Source organism: Dipodomys spectabilis, unplaced genomic scaffold (genome assembly GCF_019054845.1).
Source record: "Dipodomys spectabilis isolate Male_0828 unplaced genomic scaffold, ASM1905484v1 ptg000053l, whole genome shotgun sequence".
Lineage (NCBI taxonomy): Eukaryota > Metazoa > Chordata > Mammalia > Rodentia > Heteromyidae > Dipodomys > Dipodomys spectabilis.
In genome coordinates, this window is record NW_024870730.1 from 12,429,893 (window position 1) to 12,455,219 (window position 25,327).

Here is a 25,327-nt window from a genome sequence, read left to right on the forward strand (position 1 = left end):
TAATCTATTAATGAAACTGTTACACATTTCCTATCCTAAGCTTTGTCAAACAACAGGATGGCTACCTCATGAGAGTAAGCTTCTGGTCCTGGAAACAGCACCCTGCTGTGTGCTTTGCCCATCAGTCTTCCTTTCATCAACTGCCTAGAGATGATGTCAGAACACAAAGGAATAGAGGGTTGAAGGTCATAAATTCAGAGGGTCAGATATGGAACACATTATTGTATATTGATTCATGTCATAGCACATGAATTTGGGAAGCTAGCCTTATTTCTTCGGGAACAAAACCTAAAGATCAGTGTTCCTGCTCTCGGTGTGCCATCTACTTACTGGCCGAGGTCAGCACCTCAGAGAACAGTGCACACCAGAGATCAAGCGGGGTGTTAGTTCCTGACCTTCCTTGGACTCAGTCTCACATACCACACTCTGTTCTGCCCCCTCGGTGTGATCCCATCTCCTGTGGGGCACAATGTGTGTTGTAGATTGCAGGAGCAACACAATTAATCATGATTTTTTTAAATACCCTCAAAAGGATTCATCCAAAGTATTTCACTCAAAAATTTAAGACTGTTATCCCAAGTTGTCCTAATACTATATTTTGCATTTGTTTATATTACCTTTAGGCCATGCCCGACTGGTGGATTTTAGCATAGATATGTTGGCTTTGCTTAGAGCGGTGTGAGGTAGCTCCATTGACATCAGTGGAATAGAACTGTTTTGCTATTTCCAGGCATTTCATTCCACCTTATGAGAATTACCTTTTTAAATGCTATTTTTATGGGTCATTAGTTTTAAATGTGATTCTCTGACTCCTACCTTCTTTTTTCCAAGTCCCAGTGCCTTCCTTGTTAAGAACAAGAAGTAAATAACAATGCAGCTGTGGTCACAGTTTCAGGAATGTATAGCTTTACTTTGGTTCCAGGTTAATTGTCTTCTGAGTAGAATGGTGGACACAGAGTTCCTAACAATGGACAGACAGTGCAAGCTTCTGAACATGGAGGCTAAGCCAACATTTAGACAGTCGCTGTCCATTTTAAATCTGGTCCAGAAGGCGGGCCCGGCATTTGCTTTCTATTTTGTGTGTTGGAACAGTTGTTTTGCCTGAAGTACATCCAAAATGGGGGGAGGGGGACAGAAAGGTCCCCGGTGACAATCCAGTGGCCATTGTTTGAAGGCAGTCAACCCACAGCAGACTAGATAGGGAGTTAACTGCCCCCCAGGTACCCTAGCACAAGTGAGTGGCCAAGGGAACAGCAGATCTTCAACAGTCACCTTCTCTCCTAAACTTGTCTGGATGGCTCATTTGCCAACTAGTCACATGATCTCATGATGGCCCTTTCATGATTGACATATTACACTGGTCGTTCAAGAGTTAACAGTTCGTGTTTGTGCCTTTACTACAAAGCTAAACAAGTAGGTCAAGCTCCAGACTTTTTGTGCCTGTCTCTCCCTCACAGCCCCCAGTGCAGGCAGAGTGAACTGACTAGCTTGAGGCTGGCATCCAACATTCTACACCTGCTAGACTCCATGACTTTAGGTCAGTTCCTTTACCCCCAGGCCTTTCAGGATTCGTATAGAGTAGCAGTTATCATGCCTGCCTAGCAGAATATATAGCAAGTGTCAGGCAGTATAGTGCTAGACCAGAAGATGTTTGATAAATGTAAGCTATGATTCACCAGACTAAGCCTTGCCTGTAGATACTGTACAACATTTTAGAACATCAAATATGGTAAGGCAAGGTTTAAACTAATGTGGAGAAGAGCTAATTAGGACACTTGAAATTTCATGGTGAGGACAATGTTTCCTTTGCCCTTGGACTTGAATGACAGATTGCAAACCAATTTTTTTAAAGTTCTTTATTTATTATAAATTGCCATATTATACATATTTACCATGTACAGTGCAATGTTTGAAGTGTATGCATGCTGACTAGGTCTTTTACCTCACATAGTTATAATTCTTGTGTTGAGAGCACTTAATCTTTCAAAAATACAATATATTGGGCTGGGAAGGTGGCTCAGTGGTAGAGCGCTTGTCTTGCATGCCTGAGGCCTTGGGTTCGATTCCTCAGCACCACATAAGCAAAAAGAAAAAAGCCAGAACTGATGCTGTGGCTCAAGTGGTAGAGCAATAGCCTTGAGCTGAAGAGCTGAGGGACAGCGCCCAGGCCCAGAGTTCAGGCCTCATGACCGGACCCAAAAAAAAAAAACCACTATATTATCATTAACTCTAGCCACCAGACTGTACCATAGATCTATTAGAGTTATTCCTCTTATTTCATTGTCATTGTGTATCTTTTTCTTTTGTCAGTCATGGGGCTTGAACTCTGGGCCTAGATGCTGTCCCTCAGCTCTTCAGCTCAAAGCGAGTGATCTACCACTTGAGCCACAGCGCCACTTCCGGTTTTCTGGTGGTTTATTGGAGATAATTGTTTCACAGACTTTCCTACCTGGGCTGGCTTTGTACCACAATCCTCAGATCTCAGCCTCCTGAGTAGCTAGGATTACAGGCATGAGCCACCAGCACTAGGCTAACTTTTGCTTTTGTAAAATAACCATTCTGGCATGAGAAAGGCAATATCTTATTGTGGTTTTATAGTGGTGTTGCATTTTTTTCATAAGCCCAGTAGCCATTTGCATGTCTTCTTTTGAGAAATATCTGTTCTAATTTTTTACTCATTTTTTCATTGAATTATTTTCTTGCCATTGAATTGTTCAAGTCTTTTATGTATTTGGATATTATAGTTTGAAAATATTTTCTTACATTTTGTAGGTTCACACTTCACTTTTTTGACTTTCATTTTCTGGGAATTTTTTTACTTTAATCTCATTTGTCTGGTTTTGCTTTTGCTACTTTTGAATTAGGCAACATATTTGCCGTCACATCCAAAAATCATAGCCTAGATTAATGTCAAATAACTTTCCCCCCTTAGTAGTTTCAAAGTAGAAGGGGTTTTTTTTGTTTTGTTTTTCAGGGTTTTTTGGGTTTTTTGGTCAGTCATGGGGCCTGAACTCTGGGCCTGGGCGCTGTCCCTCAGCTCTTCAGCTCAAGGCTAGCACTCTACCACTTGAGCCACAGTGCCACTTCTGGCTTTTTTTTTTCTGGCTTTTTTTTTTTTTTTCTGTTTTTGTGGTGCTGAGGAATTGAACCCAGGCCCTCATGCATGCAAGGCAAGCACTCTACCACTGAGCCACCTTCCCAGTCCTAAAGTATAAGTTTTTTTCAGTACTTTAATAGTTTTAAGTCTCACCTTCAGTTCATGAATCCATTTTGAGTTGATATTTGTATTGGTGAAAGATAAAAGTCTACTCTCATTCTGTTTGTGGATAGTTTATTTTCCCGACACCATTTTTTTTTTCGTGCTGATACTGGAGCTTGAACTTGGGCATGATTGTTGTCCCTCAACTTCTTCACTCTACCACTTTAGCCAGGTCTCCACTTGCAGCTGTTTGGCCAACGCCATTTTTTTTTTTGAAGAAGCTTCTCCACCATGAATTATTAGTACCTTTGTGAAAAACTAGCTATCTGTTAATATGTAGATTTATTTCTGGTACATACAAGTACCATGCTGTTTTTTGACACCCATAGCTTTGTGGAATATATGAAGTTAGGTAGTTATTAACTGTTCTTTTCACTCTAGTTTGCTTTGGCAATTCATAATCTTTTGTGATTAGATAGATAGATAGATAGATAGACAGACAGACAGACCTTGCTGTGTTTCTCAGGCTGACTTTAGATTTCTGGAATCAAGCAATGTTCCTTCCTCAGCCTCTCAGGTAGCTGGAACTACAAGGATACCTCTATGCCTGGCTTTTCCATACAAATTTTGGGTTTTTTCTAATTCTACAAATATATAATTGATATTTTGATACATGTTCATTGAATCTGTGGATTGCTTTGGATCGTATAGACATTTTAACAATTCCTGTAACCCCGGCATCCTTACAATTTACTTATCCCCAGTCTCTTTCATCAGTGTTTTAGACTTTACATTGTAGATATATTACAACTTGGTTAAATGTATTCCTAAGTATTCCTGTATTCCAGCTTTTCAATAAGACTGTTTTCTTGGTTTGATTTCTTTTCCAGCTAATTCACCATTAGTATATAAAAATACTACTAATTTTTGTATGTTGATTTTATATCTGATAACTGTGATGAATTTGTTTATTCTAATAATTTTTGGCAGAGTATTCAGGGTTTTATCTATATATAAGATTGTGTCATCTGTAGACAAGAATGGATTCCAACTTTCCTGTCTCTTACTTATTTACTTTGACTAAATACTTTAGCTAGAATTTCTACTGTCCATGACCAGATGATGATTATTTCAAGGTCAGCACATCTCCTAAGCCCAAAGGGTCAGGAGATTCTGTCTGAAAAGTCACAGATTTGCAATATCAAGATTCTGTTCATTGACATCTTCAATTCAACCCACACTTTGAAGCTGCAACTCTTTTCTGTATGAAGAAGCTTTCTGCAGCTGTCTGTAACTCTGTAGCAAGGCGTGACTGCCAGCACTGCTTCTTATCTTACTTATCTTTTTTTTAATTTTTTTTATTTTTGGGGGGAGGGTCCGATCGTGGGGCCTGAACTCTGGGCCTGGGCGCTGTCCCTCAGCTCTTCAGCTCACCACTAGCACTCTACCACTTGAGCCACAGTGCCACTTCTGGCTTTTTTTTTCTGCTTATGTGGTGCTGAGGAATCTAACCCAGGGCCTCATGCATGCAAGGCAAGCACTCTACCACTGAGCCACCTTCCCAGCCCCTATCTTACTTATCTTAATGCTTATTTATTCTTATCATAGAGATCTGATTATCTTGATGGGTGTCCCTGGCTTCTTTATTAATTTTCTTATAAAAAGGCCATTCACAGTAGGGGATAGTGGTAAGACTAAGAGCAATAACATCAAAATAAACAATAAATGGTCATCAGGATGGGTGCGTGCAAAGTATAAATAGCATTGAGATCAATTTCCCATATAGAGATCACATTTGCCAAAGCTTAAGATGTACATGAACCACTCACTCAGCAACTGGCAAAATGCCTACTAGCATGGTAGAGGAGGCTTACAGGAAATCAATTCTGTCTTGATTCTACAGTTTCTCTCTTGATGGAACCATGTTGTAGTATTCTTCAGTTATGAATTTATACACCTTGCATTGCCTTATTAATTACATCTTTGTTAAGATTCCTGGTAGAAGCATACATAAAACAGTGTAGTCGGTACTGCATTTGCTAAATGTATATGATAGTTAATAGGATACAAAAGTATATATCAAGCCGGGCGCTGGTGGCTCACGCCTGTAATCCTAGCTACTCAGGAGGCTGAGATCTGAGGATCGCGGTTCAAAGCCAGCCCGGGCAGGAGAGACCGTGAGACTCCTATCTCCAATAAACCACCAGAAAACCGGAAGTGGCGCTGTAGCTCAAGTGGTAGAGCACTCGCCTTGAGCTGAAGAGCTGAGGGACAGCGCCCAGGCCCAGAGTTCAAGCCCCACAGCCGACCAAAAAAAAAAAAAAAAGTATATATCAGATGCTGCTTTTTAGTGTGTGTGTGTATGTGTGTTACTGAGGATTGAACTCAGGACCTCAGTTTTGCAAGGTAGATGGATAAGTGCTCTACCACCTCTAGCCTCTTTTGGGTTGGTTATTTTTAAGATAGTGTTTCACTATGTACTTGTGTTTCCCAGTGTCACTGGTGATGGCAGGTGCATGGTCACTGCACCCAGCCATAGTGTGCATTGTCACAGCACTCAGCCAAGTGTGCATTGTCACAGTTCCCAGCCATTGTGTGTCCCTTATAGCTGAGATAACAGATGCATACACTGAGACAATTCATTTCTGAGACAGTGTCTTGAGAACTTCAAGGCCCAGGCTGGCCTTGAACTGTGATCCCCTAACCTTTGCCTCCCAAGGAGCTAGGATTATAGGCTTGAGTTACTGGGTCCAGCTTAAGCCTCTTTTTAATAATTGTGCTAGGGTAGAACAAATAAGGACCCTTGGCTTGTCTTTGATTAGTTGGTTAGTTTGGTTGGTTGTTTTACATGATACCTAACTCTGAAAGTAATTTGAGATAACAATGACACATCCGACTGTATTGTCACCCTTTATACATGGTAGTTGTATATTAGGGGGACATTAAATATAACATATTCGGTAACATACAAGCTTCTACCATATACTACATTAGAGACACAGGGTTAAAATTAGACACAGGGCTACAAAGGGAAATACAGCCCTGAAGATCTGAAGCTGCCTGCTGTCTTAACAATTAACTATAATTAAAGAGAAACAGTATTAATTGCCTTGTGGAAGTATGATGAAAGTCCAGCAGATAGGACTTTTGTTTGTTTTCTTAACCAGATCCCTGACAGGAAATATTTTAATGTAGAATCTTATTTACTTCAAAAATATTAACAATTAAAACTCAGTTACATGTCTAAAACAATTTCCCTAACTGGAAACAGTGCAGTGGCATGAGATCAGTTCTCCATAGAGAGTCTAGGCTATATCCTCACTCTGGCCACAGGAACTGAGAGGACAGTGCCACGTATTCTAACAAAGTAAGAGGGCTGCCAGAAAGAGTAATGACCAATTTGGATCTTGAACAATGAATACAGGTCCTTGAAAATGCTTGGTTTAAGGGGGAGGCAACAAGTCTTGATAAGAAATGTACTCATTACCTTGCCCATGTAATTGTAACCCCTCTGTACGGTATTTTCACAATAAAAATTTTTTTAAAAAAAGAAAAGGCTTGGTTCTGAGTACTGAGGTAAGTTTAATACATTGCAGAAGTCAGATGTATGACCTACTACTTCATCTTCCTCTGCAGTCATTCCCCCTGCAATAATTTTTGATGACTGCTACTGTAGCTTGCAGCAAGGTCTTTCTTTCCGCTTCCATTGGATTTGTATGCATGATTTGTAGACCCAGCCTCCCCTTCTCATAGGATTAGCAGCACTTACAAGAACCTAGAATGTTCCGTGCTTAATGGTGCTTTGCTGTCACCCAGGCTATTCAGAAGGGAAAAGTAGAAGGATCACACACAGTCTCAGGCTAGTCCAGGAAAAGTTAGCATGATACTTCACGAAAAGCAAGAGGACTCAAGTGGTAGAGTGTCAGGCCAAAGCTCTAAATTTGATTCTCGATATCACCATAAAGAACCTAGAGGGCTGGGAGGTGGCTCAGTGGTAGAGCGCTTGCCTTGCATGCATGAGGCCCTGGGTTCAATTCCTCAGCACCACATAAGCAAAAAGAAAAAAGCCGGAAGTGGTGCTGTGGCTCAAGTGGTAGAGCGCTAGCCTTGAGCTGAAGAGCTGAGGGACAGCGCCCAGGCCCAGAGTTCAGACCCCATGACCGGACCCAAAAAAAAAAAAAAAAACTAGAGAAAGTGCAGTGTTACATACAGAGTAAGGAGGAAGCCAACTCTGAATACCAAGAAGTTCAGTCCACTTCCATCTAAAAAAGAAACAAGTAACCTCAGATAACATGCTGTCATTGCATGTGGGTACATGTGCATAAGTGCCACAATCTATATAGAATATAATAGATGAGCATCAAATGACAGTACTCTCAGACGCTGAAGACTTCCTAAGAAAGAAGACAACCACATGGCAAAGCTGCTGCTAACAACGAGGGAAGGAACACCCAAGTCCTGTGCCACTCAGCAGCTTCAACCACTGAAATGACAGCCAGTAGGCTTAGCTCTGTAACCCCATTCTTTATGGGCCAGGAGTTAATTTCTTGTTGAGAACATTGCCTTTAATTGTTCTCATCTTTTATCATTATCAGGTCAGGTATGACAGGATGATTGAAGTCTTAAGTAGAAAGCATAATGGATGAGCAAAATAGAAATTGTTTTCAATGTTTCTCTTAACACTAAAACTGGCAAAAAAAAAAAAAAAATTTCCTTTCAAAACTGGTTTTGGAAATCCCACAGACTGAGTTTGTCTAGCAGGGCCACACCACCAAGTTTTGTGGCTGGCAAGAAAAACGATCGTGCTTTCTTGGCCTTGAGTGAACTCAAGTCTCACAGTTACTCCCTCCTGTGGAGTCAACCCCCAGCAGGACCGTCAGGGAGGGAAGTTAATAGGAGTCCTATTGTTCTGTGTATTTTTGCCAGGATATTTCATTAGTGTACACACTGAACCCGTTGTCATCGTGTTTAGCCACTTGACCCTGGTGATTTTCAATTCTCGTGATGAAGTACAGAAGTGCCATGCATGCCCGAGACAGGCACTAATTATTGGAAGCAGAATCATTGCTGACCCAGTACGAGATTAACTGCTCCCTTGCAGTCTTTATTCTGGGACATTAGCACTGTCTGGTTATCTTGCTTCAGTTGAGGGATTCAGGACAATAGCAGTGCTGATGGTAATGTTGGCAATTTCCCTGTTTGTTTTACAGGTCACAGCCAGGGGCTTTGGGCCGCTGTTACAGTTTGCCTACACTGCCAAGCTGTTACTCAGCAGAGAAAACATCCGCGAGGTCATCCGCTGTGCGGAGTTCCTGCGCATGCACAACCTGGAGGATTCCTGCTTCAGCTTCCTGCAGACCCAGCTCCTGAATAGTGACGATGGCCTCTTTGTGTGTCGAAAGGACACTGCGTGCCAGCGCCCCCATGAGGACCACGAGAACTCTGCAGGAGAAGAGGAGGAAGAAGAGGAAGAGACCATGGATTCAGAGACAGCCAAGGTGGCTTGCCCCAGGGACCAGATGCTCTCACACCCCATCAGCTTTGAGGCCACTGCCATCCCAGTAGCAGAGAAGGAAGAAACTTTGCTCCCTGAATCGGACGTGCCCACAGACACCAAGGAAAACTCGGAAAAGGATGCGTTGACACAGTACCCCAGATACAAGAAATACCAGCTTGCATGTACCAAGAATGTCTATAATGCAGCATCACACAGTACCTCAGGTTTTGCAAGCACATTCAGTGAAGATAGCCCTGGCAACAGCCTCAAGCCAGGGCTTGCCGTGGGGCAGATTAAAAGTGAGCCACCCAGTGAAGAGAACGAGGAAGAGAGCATCACTCTCTGCCTATCTGGAGATGAGCCTGACATCAAGGACAGAGCTGGGGATGTGGAGATGGATCGCAAGCAGCCCAGCCCTGCCCCGACCCCGACCACCCCCACTGGAGCCACCTGCCTGGATAGGGGCAGGAGCGTGTCCTCACCTTCCTGCTTAAGGTCTCTGTTCAGTATAACAAAAGGTGTAGAGTTGTCTGGCCTGCCCAGCACATCTCAGCAGCACTTTGCCAGGAGTTCAGCATGCCCTTTTGACAAGGGGATCACTCAGGGTGACCTTAAATCTGACTACACCCCTTTCACAGGGAATTATGGACAGCCCCCCGTGGGCCAGAAGGATGTGTCCAACTTCACGATGGGGTCTCCCCTCAGGGGACCTGGGATGGAGGCGCTCTGCAAACAAGAGGGAGAGCTAGATCGGAAGAGTGTGATCTTTTCCTCAAGCACTTGTGACCAAGGGAGCACCTCTGTGCATTCCTATTCTGGGGCAAGCAATTTGGACAAAGACCTCTCTGAGCCGGTGCCAAAAGGTCTATGGGTGGGAGCTGGTCAATCCCTCCCCAGCTCACAGGCCTACTCTCACAGCGGACTGATGGCTGACCACTTGCCAGGCAGAATGCGGCCTAACACCAGCTGCCCCGTGCCAATCAAAGTCTGCCCTCGCTCACCTCCCCTGGAGACCAGGACCAGGACTTCCAGCTCCTGCTCCTCCTATTCCTACGCAGAGGATGGGAGCGGGGGCTCGCCCTGTAGCCTCCCTCTCTGTGAGTTCTCCTCCTCACCCTGTTCCCAGGGAGCCAGATTCCTTGCCACAGAACATCAGGACCCAAGCCTGATAGGAGATGGAATGTACAACCAAGTCCGACCCCAGATTAAATGTGAGCAGTCTTATGGAACCAACTCCAGTGACGAATCTGGATCGTTCTCGGAAGCAGACAGTGAGTCGTGTCCCGTGCAGGACAGGGGCCAGGAGGTAGGGAACCCACACAAGTTCAAGCATGTGACCTACTGTCTCTGGTCCTTTGTCTGGATTTTTCTTTTTTCCCTGCTCCCCATCATTACTTCCAGATTCTTCTTGTTTGCCAAAATTAACGGTGACAGTAAAAGGATTGCTTCCCCCATCCATTAAGACAGATGTTGCAGGGCGACTCTAAATTAACCACTTTTGTCTTAACAGTTGATCTAGATTTCAGTGTTTGCTGAACATTGAAAAAGTCACTTGAATGCCTGACAGTTCACTCGGGTACTTCAAATCTTCCCCTGTCCTCTTTCCATCCTCTCATTCCTCCATCTGCTCTGAAAGGTTGGAGGATTGACCACCTCATCCTTGCTGTTCACCCCCTCCACATGAAGCAAATTGTAGACTTTCTTTTAAAATTGATTGATCGAAAGTAAATGGATAGATACAAAACAGATGCTTTCCCAGCACCTCGTAAGTTTTTCCTGCCAACAGAAGACCCTCGGGGTCATCCTGTGTCTATCGTGATGGAGGTGATGGAATGCTCTCACTGTCCTGGTCACAAGGTCCCTGCAGAAGTACCCCAGTCAGCACACAGAGCTGAGTAATGGCTCATTTCCCAGGCAAATGATAAGATGTCATTTTGTAGAATAGCAGTTTTCTCCTGCCTGAAAGCCAAGTGCTCTGTAGATAAAATATCTATAGGCTCCATCCATGTTGCTTCATTTCTAGGAGAGAAAGCAGGAGTGACACCAGCACCATCTTAAGCTGTGTAGTGAACTTAGGATGGGAGAGAACAATTGGAGCCCTGAGAAGTCTCCCTTCTCAAGTGGCATGAGCATTTCCTAAACAGACTCCAGAGCATCTGCGTCATAACCCAGAATTCACTGCACAAATAACCAGGTGGAGACTCACCTCAGGAGCAGGAGTGAGAAAACCCAGAGACAAGTCCTTCCCTTCTGTCAAAAAAAAAGAAAGAAAAAAGAAAATGAGGAAGAAAGGAAGAGTGGGCTGGGGGTGTGGCTCAGTGGTGGAGCACTTGCCTAGTGTGTGAAAGGTTCAGGGTTCCATCTCTAGCACCACCAAAATTAAAAAGAATAGAAGGAGGAACGGGAAGTAAGCATAATTCTTATTAGGCCAGTGTACTGGGTGCTCACAGGGATGGATATTAGCCTCTGTGAGGCAGAGGATGTTAATCCAGCCAGATAGCAGACATCCACATGCAGAGAGATGGCTTTCAGAGAGCCATGTGTGGTTTATTCAGCTTCTACAAGATTGGTGGACTAGAAACACATGAAGTTTTATTTCAGGCCTGTTTTGAAAATAGACCCCAGAGTTCACTTGAGCCAGCAGCAGTAGTACCTTGTGGTAACCTTCCTCTCTGCCAGCTTACCTGATTCTTGCTTTCCTGCTCTTTTCTGGTAGAACAGAGAAAGACCAGAATGCACTGAAAAGAGTTAAGCTTTAAGCAAACTTATAGCCAGGAATTGGTGACTCAAACCTGTAATCATCACTACTTAGGAGGCTGAGATCTGAGGACTGCTGTTTGAAGCTAGCCCAAGCAGCAAAGTCCATGAGACTTTGATTGTTAATTAACCACCAAAAACAAAAATCCCCAAGTAGTGGTGTGGCTCAAGTGGTAGAGCAGCAGCCTTTACCAAACAAGCTAAGAGACAGCACATAGGCCCTGAGTTCAAGCCCCCGTACAAACTTGGAGAGAGAGACAGAGACAGAGACAGAGACAGAGAGACAAAGAGACAGAGAGAGAAAGAGAGAACATTTAATAGAAGTTCAAATGGAACTTTTCCCTTTTGGTTATGCCTTATCTCCTTAGGTTTTGGAACCGGTCACAACTGTGTCCCTGGCCTGAGGGGATAGAGGTTGTGAAAATGAGAGAATGTTGTATGCTCACTCCTCACTTTTTCCTCCCTTCTGACCTCAAGAGAAGTTTCCTTTTATCCTTGGAGCTGTTACTAAGTGTCCTTCATGAAGAAAGCTTGTCACTAGACAAGCTTCATCTATATGACTGATCAAGAACAGTTGTAGGCAGAGGACAAATGCCTCCTCCCTTTGGTTTTTGTTTCTCCCCACCATTCAGCAAACAGGGGTGTCGTTTTATACATATACGTATCTTAAAGGAACTGTCCATTTCAGATACATTTCCTTTTCCCTTGTAACATCCCAAAGGAAAATTTAAAGTCATTTCTTGGAACTCGGTATCATCAGCAAACACACACGTGTTTGTCCTGTACATGGTCCAGGTCAATATCTACCTTAGAACTGAAAATTAGTAACTCGATTTAGAAGGAGGATTCATTCAACCTCTAAAATAGTCAGTAGTAAGAGTAGTCTCCCTTCGAAGAAAAATAGCCTGATTTTAATTTTCTTTTTTTACTTTCCAAAACAAAAAAAATGTTGTTTGGATTTGTCAGCAGTGAAGGAAGAGACATTTGCCAAAGGCTTTGCTATCACAAGAGTCCCACTTAACAACCTCCCCAGACCCACACCCAAAGTAGTTTGTTTGGGACAGGTGAATGATGGCAAAGCTAAGGTTTTCCCCCAATTATATATATTTTTTTTATTTTCCTAGAGTAGGGGAGGTTACGTTTCCCAGAACTGCTCAGGGTCTCAACACAACAGAACTTCTAGGAGGTAATAACGGTGGTACTGATAGAGGTGATGCCCCCAGAAGGAGAATAATTGCTGCAGATTCATCTAAACTGATCTAGAAGCCAACCTACTCTCATGTATAGGTACCTTTTCTTCTAAGTGAGCCCCAGGAGACATCACAATCAGACACCAGATCTAGAGCTCGGCCAGCCACCAGACTAATACTTCAGAGTTTCCTTCCCAGTCTCTCTTCCTCCACATTGATTAGGAGCCAGAGAGTTAGATCAAAAGAAAAGTGTTGATAAACCTTAGGTTCTGTTAGATGCTCTACTGACATAATGTGTTGAACTCTCCCATCTCAAACTCTTGACTTTTCCCACTCTTTTCATCCTCTTCTCTAGCTTAAACTTGGGGCTGGAGCACTGTCCCCTAACCTTGTTGCTCACATCTGATGCTGTGCTCCTTGAGCCAAAGTTCCATTTCCAGCTTTTTGGTGGTTAATCAGAGATATGAGCCTCACAGATTTTTCTGGCTAGACTGGCTTCACATCACAGTTTTAAGATGTCAACCTCCTGAGTAGCTAGGATTACAGACATGAGTCACCACCAGCGCCTGGTTTAAAATTAATTTTTTTGAGGATGCTGGGGATGGAATTCAGGTCCTCATACATGCTAAGCATGTGCTCTACCATTGAGTTACACTCAGTTTTCTTTGTTTTCTTTCAATAATAAGTATAACCCATCTAGCTTCAAACACAAATTTATGGTTTCCCTGCAGAAACCTTATGATATAATAATGATACAATAATGCAGAATCCTATGTAACAACATATACATACATATATACACCCATCTCTTATTTTAATACTGCTGTATAGTGTAATTCTCAGCACCTCCTTTTGTCCACAGATCTCGACACTCTGTACACACCTCTGGATCTGTCACATAGAACCCCTCCCCATGCTTCCTTATTATCTATGACCTCAGGAATTCGAATTTACTTATTACCCATGAGTGGAAATTCCAGGTTTTTTCCAGTTTCTTTCCTCTACAATAAATAGTGTTGTGAACATATTGTTAGTAGTGGAGCTTTTATTTTTATGAATTGAAATCTCATAGGTAGGTTAAAGGTTGTGACCATTTGTCGTACTTCCTAATTACCTTGCTAACCGGTTGTAGCAGTTCACAAACCCTTCAGCAATTAAGGAATGCCCATTTCTACCTATTCTTGCCATTTTCAGTGGTCATCAGTCTTTTGGATTTTGGATGGACAAAACAAAGCATAACAACCAATAAGGTGGACTTCCTGTCCTGTGTGTTTTTCCCCATTTTATTTCCTTTCTTGTGAATTGCTGATGTATACATCTGCCCATTATTCTTTTGTGCTCTTTAACTTTAAATCAGCTTATAGGAAATCATAATCTCTAACCTTAGGAATATTAACCCTTTCTTTTAACTGTATTTTCTCCTGTGTATTTATTTATTTATAGTATCTTCTTCCATATAAAAATTTTTAATTTGATGTAGTCATGGTATCAGTTTTTCTCTTTATGATTTAAGAAGTCAGCTTGGGGATTTTCCAAAACTGAAAAAAATGAAAAAGTTGGGGCTGGGAAGGTGGCTCAGTGGTAGAGCACTTGCTTTGCATGCATGAGGCCCTGGGTTCGATTCCTCAGCACCATATAAGCAAAAAGAAAAAAGCCAGAATTGGCGCTGTGGCTCAAGTGGTAGAGCGCTAGCCTTGAGCTGAAGAGCTGAGGGACAGTGCCCAGGCCCAGAGTTCAGGCCCGACAACCGGACCCAAAAAAAAAAATGAACAAGTTGTATTAAGCAAAAAAGTCATAACATGACATGAATAACAAGGTTCTAGTTTGTTTCATAAATACATAGAAACAATGAAATCATTATAAAGAATAAAATAAAATTAGAAGCAAAGTTGGGAGGGCATGTAGGGAATAAAGTATATATTTCTATATATGTCTGAATTATATATAGATGATGTACATACATATATATCACGTAGGTTCATTTTTTATTGAGACATAATTCTTGTACTATAAAATTCACCCTATTAAAATGAACAATTCTGTGGTGTTTAATATGTTCATACTATTACATACTGTCTCAATTATCTATTTCCAGGACATTTTTCATTGCCCCAAAAGGAACTGTACTGTATCAAGTAGCTGGCCCACATTACCTTCTTTTCTCAGCTCCAATCAACCACTAAATTTGCCTCTGTCTCAGTAGATTTGGAGACATTTCATATAAATAGAATTTTACAACATGAGGTCCTTTGTATCTCAAATTTTTCACTTAGAATAATATTTTCAAAATTCATCCCTGCCATTGATACATTATCATGTGTCAAAATGCCATTGCTTTTTCACTGTTGAATAATACTCCATTTTGTTGGTACATTTTGTTGAACAGATCTACATTTTATTAATCTACCACAGGTTGAGGGGCTTTGGAGTTGTTTCCACTTTCTGGTTATTTTCAATAATGCTGCTGTGAGCATACAAGTTTTCATAGACATGCTTTCAGTTCTCTTCATTACTGCATAGAAGGGGAATCACTGAATCATATAACTTTATATTTAGCCTTTTGAGAAACTACCAAGAGGTCTGTGCCATTTTTCATTCCCTGCATCAGTATATGAAGTCTCTAGTTCCTTCACATCCTACCAATACATCTCTCCATCTTTTCTTATATCCATCTAATGAGTATGACATGGTACCCCATGTTTATAGGTCTGCTTTTAAATTTTTGCTAATTGTACAAAAATCGCAATTATTTTCCAAGTAGTTAGCTTCCATACAAGATCATACCCAAAGCCTTTCTAATTAATTGTGGATTTTGGTAAAGAAACCCTAAGAAGATGGTCTATTTGTAGTTAGTTGTACTTGCTTTGTTAATTTTTTTTTTTGGTCGGTCGTGGGGCTTGAACTCTGGGCCTGGGCGCTGTCCCTCAGCTCTTCAGCTCAAGGCTAGCGCTCTACCACTTGAGCTACAGCGCCACTTCCGGTTTTCTGGTGGTTTATTGGAGATAGGAGTCTCACGGTCTCTCCTGCCCGGGCTGGCTTTGAACCGCGATCCTCAGATCTCAGCCTCCTGAGTAGCTAGGATTACAGGCATGAGCCACCAGCGCCCGGCTGTTAATATATTTTGTGTCAGGATAAAAGTATTTATAAGTATAAAAGGGTATATAAGAGTGGATAAAAGTATATATGAGTGTGCAAGTCAGTGTGTATATGAGACCAGATTAGAGCAAACACTGAAATGGTACAGCAGAATCACATTTAATTCTTCCCCTCCAAACACTGGTTTTGACATATGCTTTGTAAAAAGTTTAATCTTTTATGTGGTTTGGCAAATCAGACATATTTTTAATGTCTGTATTTGGTATGTTTAATAATTAAAAGATCTTGCCAGCCAGGCGCTGGTGGCTCACACCTGTAATCCTAGCTACTCAGGAGGCTGAGATCTGAGGATCGTGGTTCAAAGCCAGCCTGGGCAGGAGAGACCGTGAGACTCCTATCTCCAATAAACCACCAGAAAACGGGAAGTGGCGCTGTAGCTCAAGTGGTAGAGCGCTCGCCTTGAGCTGAAGAGCTGAGGGACAGCGCCCAGGCCCAGAGTTCAAGCCCCACGGCCGACCAAAAAAAAAAAAAAAAAAGATCTTGCCAGCTGCTGGTGGTAAGGATTATATTCATAATCCTAGATGTTCAGGAGGCTGAGATCTGTGACTTGTAGCTCCAAGCCAGCCTGGACAGAAAAGTGCATGAAATTCTTATATCTAGGTAACCAGCAAAAAGCATCAGAAATGGAGGTATAGCTCAAGTGGTAAAGCAAAAGCCTTGAGCAAAAAAGCCAAGCAAGAGCACAATGCTCCCGAATTCAAGACCCAGTACCAAAATAAAATAAATAATTAAATTTTTTAAAAGATTTTTTTCAGGGCAACATGGGAGTCAAACAGATTCCTCTTTAAAATAATGTTTTCATGTTGTCTAGATTATTGTCAGTATCTGGAACTTCTTTTTTTTTGGGGGGGGGGGGGTCCAGTCGTGGGGCCTGAACTCTGGGCCTGGGCGCTGTCCCTCAGCTCTTCAGCTCAAGGCTAGCGCTCTACCACTTGAGCCACAGCGCCACTTCTGGCTTTTTTCTTTTTGCTTATGTGGTGCTGAGGAATCGAACCCAGGGCCTCAGGCATGCAAGGCAAGTACTCTACCACTGAGCCATCTTCCCAGCCCCAGCATCTGGAACTCCAAAGAATACTATATACTTAGAAGAGAAACCATGTGACAAAGGAAGATAGGCTGATGAACAGAAATAATAGTCTATGAGATATTTGCACTTTTCCAAACCATTTTCTCTGTCCTCCATAACCACCCTCTAAGTTATGTAGGGCATGTATTATCTGTCCAACTCGCAGATCCTCAAAGAGTATGAAGAAAAAGAAAATGACTTTTCCTGGGACCACATAGCTAATTAATCGCAGAGTCACCACTACATCCCTAGTGTCCCACATTTGTGCCAGAAATGGATCTTGAGGATAGACAAGCACAGGAACACTTGAGCAAGACACATTTTTTGGTTAGGAGAGGAAGGGAAATTCTGACATTGATATCTGCTTATCACAGGCTGCCTGTCCCCATTTCAACAGCACAAAGTCAGTCCAGTGGGCATCTTGCTATGTCCCCAGATAGCTATGGGCATCTAAGGGCTCTGTAAAAGCATAATGAATGGCTGATGCTCCCGAGGTTGGTTTCTCAGAGTATGGAGCTAATATGGCCCTACCTCCTGCTTCTCTTTGTTATCTAGTAGTAAAAACCAAGAAAAGAAAGTGTTACATTGATTGAGATGCACTGTACTCATAAACTGACATGTCAAATTAAAACTTCTTTGTATAACTATTTAAAGATAATAATAACAATGATAATAACAATTTTCTTTTTTTAAAAAAATAGGTGAAGGGGGCTGGGAAGGTGGCTCAGTGGTAGAGCGCTTGCCTTGCATGCCTGAGGCCCTGGGTTCGATTCCTCAGCACCACATAAGCAAAAAGAAAAAATCCAGAAATGGCACTGTGGCTCAAGTGGTAGAGTGCTAGCCTTGAGCTGAAGAGCTGATAGACAGCGCCCAGGCCCTGAGTTCAGGCCCCATGACTGGACCCCCCCCCCAAAAAAAAAAATAGGTGAAGCTGGGCACCAGTGGCTCACTCCTATAATCCTAGCCATTCAGGAGGCTGAGATCTGAAGGTTGCCCTTCGAAGCCAGCCTAGGAAGGAAAGGTCATAGACCCTTATCATCTATACCCAACAAAAAGCTGCGGCCCAAATGATAGACTGCTAGCCTTGACCACAAAAAGCTCAGGATAGTGCCCAGGTCCTGAGTTCAAGCCCAAGACTGGCACACACAGGAAAAAAGAAAAGGAGGTGGAAAACTCTTACAAACCAATCTTCCATTGACCACTGAGACTTCAGAGGAAATGGGTGGTTTTTTTTTTTCTATCAAATCTGTACCTCTGTCCTTCTCCAGTAACCCTCATCCAACAAACCAGAGACACAGGCAGTAAAATGTGTGTTCAAAGGCATAGGATGGTGAGGTGGGTATAATAGGCTGGTTGCAACCATTTAAAAAAAGGTTCAGAGGAGATAAATGTCCTAGGGAAACTTACCAGAGCAAGAGAATCATGATTTGTGGGTGGGTGGGAATTTTTTCCTCTTCTCTTGTCCCATATATGAATTTTCTATTAAAAGTTTATGATTTTTAATTGTTTTTAATGGGGTTGATGATTCAGGCTGCACTCTATGTATAAGTTGTTGGTGCACTGGTTTTTGATTTGGGGAGATGGGGAGCAGTTGCAGCCTCTCGTCTCCCCTGTCTATGTCTGGTAGTATAAATGTACCAAGGAGGCATGCTTAGGTTTCATGCACCACACATCGTAAGATTCCTCCTGCCCTTTTCCATCCTGAGGCCAGAGGTCCTAATCAATCAGTGTTAAAGATATGGAAGGTCTAACATTTTCTGAGCACGGCTTAGAGGGAAGTGCAGGTACTATGCTAAAAGCTACTACTGACCCTGTTCCTCCTGTGTGGTCCAGGGAGAAAGAAGAGTCAGCACTTTGCTAGGGCTGGGTAAAATCAACATCAGCTTATTGTGCAGAGCAAAGCAGTGGCCTGTGCTGCCCTCTTGGGCCCTTAGCTTGCTGACTCAGAGGCTGCTTCTGAGTCTTTGAGCCTCAATCAAGAACTAAAGCAGCAAGCTTGGGGCTGAAGAGATCCAGCAACCACAGGTCCCATGGGCATTGCCTTCCTATGCAGTCTACCTGCCCCGAGCCACAAGGGGTCAGCTGAATGTAAGTTCAGGCCATTCAGACAGGTACTGGTGATAGCTGGCGGGACTCTTCCTCTAGTCAATTTGGCTGTTGTGTGGTAGTTATGAGAATCCAGTGGCTGAAAACCAAACCACTGTTGAGACATGAGATGTTGGAGAAATAAGTCTGTGGAAAGATGGAAACTAACAGGATCAGTGCTGTTTAGGTTGTGAGCATTTCCTTGGAGAAAGGGGGCCTCAGCCTTCAGTCATTATCTGAGTGAGGAATGTTTAGGTACCCAAGAGGCTGTAAGTAGAATATTAAAATATTTTTCCAAGGAACCCAAAGAGCTGGTGGTAGTTGTTCCTCATCTCCAGGGAAGATGCCACTGGTTTGAAAAAAAATGTCACCAGACTCTGAAAATAATGAACCACACTAAAAAACCAAAAGAAAAAAATCAAAGGGCTATGACAGATTTTCTACTGTGCCCCTCTAGGAACAAGTCAGGGTCCCACCTGCTAGCCAACCCAAGTCCTTCCTGTGGCGGGCCAGCAGAACTCTAAAAACACACAGCAGTGAGTGGTTTGGCTTTTTTTTTTTCCTCATAGAAGAAAGTGTGTGGTTGACTGTTTTCTTTTCCTTTGACCCTCCTTAAAGAGCAGCTTGAGCTGCAACAGCCCTGCTGAAAACCTTCAGGTGGCCTTTTGCTTCAAGGACTTTGAAACTAGCATTGTTGATTTTTCCTCTTTCCTGCCAACCTTCTGTTTTGTTTGCTGTCCAAATGATTTTAAATACAGTAGCTCTTGGTGCGGGGTGGAGGGAGGAGGCCTTTTGACTTTCTCTTCAGCCTATGCTGAAGATATTGGGGTGGGTTTTTTTTTTTTGGAAATAAGTACACATCATTTGGAGTGGAAGTAAGATGGCTTTGTTGTCAGCTGGAGTGGGAATTCCATGAGCTCCAATGAAATGTCGAAACATCCGTGTCCCCAACACAAGACCTCTGTGTGATCGAGACATCATCCAGGATCTTGGTTATCCAAAGGGTAGAGAGGGGAGATCAAACGTCCTTTCATATCTTTATAAGCCTTGTGCAAACACAGCCCTGTGGACAAAGGCCTTCCCTAGCCCTTAACAAGGAGGTGTTTGTCCTGGCTGCCTGTCTTTAGCAGTAGAAGCAGGGCTCACCTGACTGTGGTGTAATGTGTTCTACTGTCATTTCGCTTTCTTAGGCCAGAATTTCACAGGTGTCATGAGACAGAGTTGACCACGAAGAAGCTGAATCAGAGTACTTATGACGAGCCTTCAGCAAGTGCCACATCAAAGAAGCATAGAGCTAGGAAATAACCTGACAATGAAATTGCACTGACCACAGAGAAGTCAAATGATTCTTTAGTGTGTTTGCTTTTGTGCATGGGGATTACCTGGCCACTGATGCTCCAGGATCAGGATTCATGGCTGCCTTCATCAGAGACAAAGAAAAGGCCTAAGCTTAGGCTAGGAACAGCCCCAGGTCTGACACTGAAGCAACTGCTTACTAATCAAGGGGTTGGATTCTTCACCAGAAATCTTGGTGAATTAAACTGAGGCCTATGTGTTTGAGTCACCAGAGCTGTGTGTTCACTCAGGAGCCACTCCCTGAACATGCCTAGTGAACCCCTGAAAGGTGACATCTGAATTGTGATGATCTAAAACAATAAGATATACTTTGAATTTAGAAAAAAACAGCACAAAAATTTACCTGGTAATAATCTTTATATTCATTGCATGTTAGATTTTAAATCTACTGTATGAAGGGACAGTATAAGATGAAATTCACCAGCTTCTTTCACTGTGGCTACTGGAAATTTAAAATCACGTTTGTAGCAGATTGATGTCTGTGTTACCAGTGAGCTAGCATATGAAGGAAGTTTAGGTTTGTGCTGCCATCTGCTGGTCAACCTGCAGATTTGACTCAGATGTGAGCAAGAATTAAGCAATCAAACCTACCAACACTGCCCCCTGGGGGCTAGAGTTGTAGCTCCGATGCTAGAGTGCTTGACTGGCAATAAGATCCTGAGTTCAATTCTCAATCACAATAGGAAAAAAACAAAACTTCTGCTCACTCTGCCGCCTCCTCCTCAAAATCTTCCTTTCCCTGCAGCTCAATCATCAAATGAGTACTGAAACATAGACATAGAGACATAGCCTAACATAGCCTTGGTTCGCTCCCACGTGCTGTACTTTTATATGCATTTTTTCATTATTTGCTCTTCTCTCCTTAAGAAATATTCTAAATCACCATTGTTTTGTAACCACTTAGCAATACAGGGAGAACAGATGTCCAGTCCTAAAGAGAATGGCTGCTTCCTCTCTTTGAATAGTGCTTATTTGCTTTTATTTCTCAAGGATTCAAAGTCAGAATCTTAATGATAAAATACCTGCATGTGTTATCAATTGCTGCCTAATAAAGCACAAAACTACATGGCCTCTAGAGCTGAGGAAACCTTTTTGGATAGTTATAACATCATTAGTAGACCATACAAAATAATTGATATAGGTAGCCAATAAGAAGCATTGAAGAAGCATATGCGTCTGTCCTATCATGTACCAAATACTTTTGCCAGACATTCCCTAGCTCTGAAGAACAATAATCATTTGGCCTCTTTCACAGTTTCTGAGTCACAAATTGCCCATCTGATCACTTCTGGCCCAAGATATCTCAGGTGCTGGCTAGGGCTACAGACTGGAAAAAATAATCCATTCCCAAGATAGTCAATTCAACAGATACTGACTGTTTATTAGAGGCATGTGTGTCCTCTAGCCATCTTAGCTAGTTTCCTCTAGAGAAAACTAAGAGGCCTAAGGGGAAGTCTGAGTACCTTACATAACTTGGCCTCTGATCAAAAGGCAGGGCCTATATCAGACCTCTTGATAGAGGAAGGCAGCATGATGTATAATTAGATGGCCATTTGGGAGAAACAGCTGAAGTGCCTAATGCTTACATGGTGCATAGTTCAGAAACATATACCATTTTGCAGATAAGGAAACTGAGGCTTAAAGGACCGAAGTAACCTGACTGAGGTTGCATGTCATAAGAATGACCAAAGCACAGTTCTGGTGCCTATGCTTATCCAAGTTGGATCCTGACCAGTTAATTCCTTAAATCTCCTTTTCTGCTGTCATTTCCAAGAATCATTCTAATGGTTTTATTTTTCAAGGTGTTTTGGGCCTGCCTCATTAAAGAGTTTTACAGACATCCTGAGTTAAGCCATGCTTGTGGAAGAGTTTAGCTAATTGTAAAGTCCTTCTTACAAACATACTACAAAATGTTTTTAATGTGGCATGCACTAGTGGCTTATTCTGTAATCCTAGCTACTAGGGAGGCGAAGATCTGAAGATCAAAATTCAGAGTCAACCTGGGAAGAAAAGTCATTGAGACTCATCTCCAGTTTACTGGCAAAAATCACAAGTAGAGGTATAGGTTAAGTGGGAGAGCACCAGCCTTGAGGGAAAAAGCTAAGCAAGACATGAGGCTCTGAATTCAACCCCCCATACCTTGGCACACACAAAGAAGAAGACACGTTTTCTATGCTATTTGCTTCAGAAATCTCAGGAATGATGATATTATAATATGTGTTATTCTGGTTGGTATCCAAACATTTCATCTTACTTGAATGTAAAACAGGAAAAAAAAATCACTGCTTGTTTTCAGTAATTTCCATGTCCATGTTACTTGGTCATCTTAAAAAGAGGTTTTTGCCGTTTTCCAATGTTACACCTGCCAAAATTGAAAGTAAAATCCAGCTGCAGTAATTCCATTCTGTTATGCTTGGTTTCAGGTCAAACTTCCTTTTCCAGTGGATCAAATCACAGACCTTCCAAGGAATGACTTCCAGATGATGATTAAGATGCACAAGCTAACCTCAGAACAGCTAGAGTTCATACATGATGTGCGGCGGCGCAGCAAGAACCGCATTGCGGCGCAGCGCTGCCGCAAGAGGAAACTGGACTGTATTCAGAATTTAGAATGTGAAATCCGCAAATTGGTGAGTGTATCCACCAGTTGTATTCGGCACCCTGAAGTGGCCAGGATTGGTACGAAGTTATGACAATGAGAGCTGAAGATGTGGAGGGACAGTTTAGGCTTATATTCCAATCAGTTTCTCAATAGAAACAATCAGTAAATTTATATCTGCAATATGTGTAACTATATAAGCATATCATATCCTTTAGCCATTTGTATGAATTAGTTCTTTGGGGGCTTCTCTTTGACAAGTAATGAGAGCTGGTGTTTGCTGTATGCATCTATGTACCAGTTGTTCCTGTGGATGATCACATTTTATCAGCACAATAAACCTATAACTCATGTGCTATTTTGTCCTCATTTATAGAGAGGTGAACTGTGATACAAAGTGCTTACATAACCACACAGGATGTGGTACAGCTTGAATGACAAATCTAAATGCAGGGGGGTTTTTTTTGTTTGTTTGTTTGTTTGATAGTTGTGGGTTTTGAACTCTGGGCCTGGGCGCTGTCCCTGAGCTCTTCAGCTCAAGGCAAGTGCTCTACCACTTAAGCCACAGCGCCACTTCCAGTTTTCCGGTGATTAATTGGAGATAAGAGTTTCACAGACATTCCAGCCTGGGCTGGCTTTGAACCACAATCCTCAGATCTCAGCCTCCTGAGTATCTAGGATTACAGGCGTGAGCCACCAGCGCCTGGCTAAATTCAGTTTTTTCATCCTGCTTTCTCTGTCTCTCAGCTGAAGAGTATAGGTTAGAAACAGGACAGCTATCTACACAGAGGGCCAGTTACTCCAGGAGATGACCTCCTGTAACCCTTTGTGGCCCCAGGGCCTTTGATTTTTCCTTAAAGTGGCTGTCATCTCTTTGCCATGTCTCAGATTGTTTTGTCTCCACAAACTTCCATCTCCTAAGCTCCTCCATACTCAGAAATGTGCTCCTGTGCTTTCTCCTTGGTAAGCAACTTTATGCTGCAGGAAGTAAATACAAGCAGCTCACAGCTCTTGACTTTGAAGGCAACCAGCTGGACCTCACTCAGCCCAACCTGTCTATAGGCCCAACCTGTCTGAAAAAAGAGAGGTCTCACGATGTGGTCATGATCTTAGTGGGGTCCTCAGAGTAATTCCAGCAATTCCTTTCCTCATAAGAAGACCTAAGGGCAAGGATAAGATGTTTGCACATCACCAGGAAGGGTTATATATTGCTAAGATAGCCCTGCATGTTAGGACTTCTTTGTAAATTAACACAAAACAGGGAAAGTCTGTCTATATGCAGTAGCTCCCACCACCTAAATAGTGTCAGCTCCTTGGCCAACACCAGCCTTGGAGATTGGACAACAGGTACCAAATTACAGCGAGATAAGAGAAATAAATTCTGATGGACCACAGTGCAAACAGTGAGTATAATTCACAACAATCATATATTTGGTAAAGAACTAGACGAGAGAAATTTGATGCTTCCAGACACAAAGAAATAATAAATGGTTAGCGAGAGGAAAATGCTCATTCCTCTAATTGGATCACCACATATTGCGTACACACCTGTACACAGAAATATCACATTATGCTATATACCTATAAATATGTACTATTACATATCTTTTCTTAATTTTTTTCAGAAAGATAGCTGGATGCGGTGGCTCACACTGTAATTGTAGCTACTTATGAGGCTAAGTTCTGAGGATCATGGTTCAAAGCCAAACTAGGCAGGAAAGGCTATGAAATTCTTATCTCCAATTAACCACCAAAAAGCTAGAAATAGAGCTGTGGCTCAAGTGGTATAGTATTAGCTTTGAGCACAAAGGTTCAAGGACAACACTCAAGCCCTGAGTTCAGGCATCAAGACCAGCATACACACACACACACACACACACACACACACACACACACAAAGACAGACATCCCCCTCCCCCACCCCACAAGCTGAGGTTCAGTTTGCAACTGCCCCTCAGCATTACCTCCCACTGCCTTGCTAAGACCTGACCCCTAAGTCAAGCTGGCTGCGGGTTTTCCCCAGTCTCCAGCTGTTTTATTCTTTTGCTCTTGCTTGATGCTGGTTTCCCTCTCTTAGCTATCTTCTTTGTGTTTTTATGTTCAGGCCACAGGTCCCCTCTGCTGGAAGCCTGTCTTTCCTGAGTCCCAGCATGGGCTAGGCTCCTAGGAACCTTTATCTGACCTCTGGTTTAGTGCTATGGCTCAGTCCCAGATTCTGTGTGTGTCTCACAGCCTCAAACCTAGCCCTAGCCTGTTTCCCAAGGGTAAGGACAGAGTCTTGGTTCCCTCTAAATTTCTAACATTGGCCTGTTGTTGGCTTTCAGGAAATGTCCATGGCCCTAAAATAACCTGAAAATTATGATTGTTTTGATCAGGAGATTTTAACCTTCTTTTATTTCCAAACCTTTCCTTGATGTTTTTA

The 25,327-nt window shown here is 42.5% G+C and overlaps 1 protein-coding gene across 1 annotated transcript in view; it reads left to right on the forward strand.

Annotated features, from left to right (window-relative positions):
* Bach2 (BTB domain and CNC homolog 2) overlaps nucleotides 1-25,327 on the forward strand; it is a 356,175-nt gene that overhangs the window by 321,343 nt on the left and 9,505 nt on the right. Inside the window, exons 6-7 of the mRNA XM_042679581.1 lie at nucleotides 8,410-10,002; nucleotides 22,730-22,936. Coding sequence (XP_042535515.1) covers nucleotides 8,410-10,002; nucleotides 22,730-22,936 — 1,800 coding nt within the window. The remainder of the gene's footprint in view (nucleotides 1-8,409; nucleotides 10,003-22,729; nucleotides 22,937-25,327) is intronic.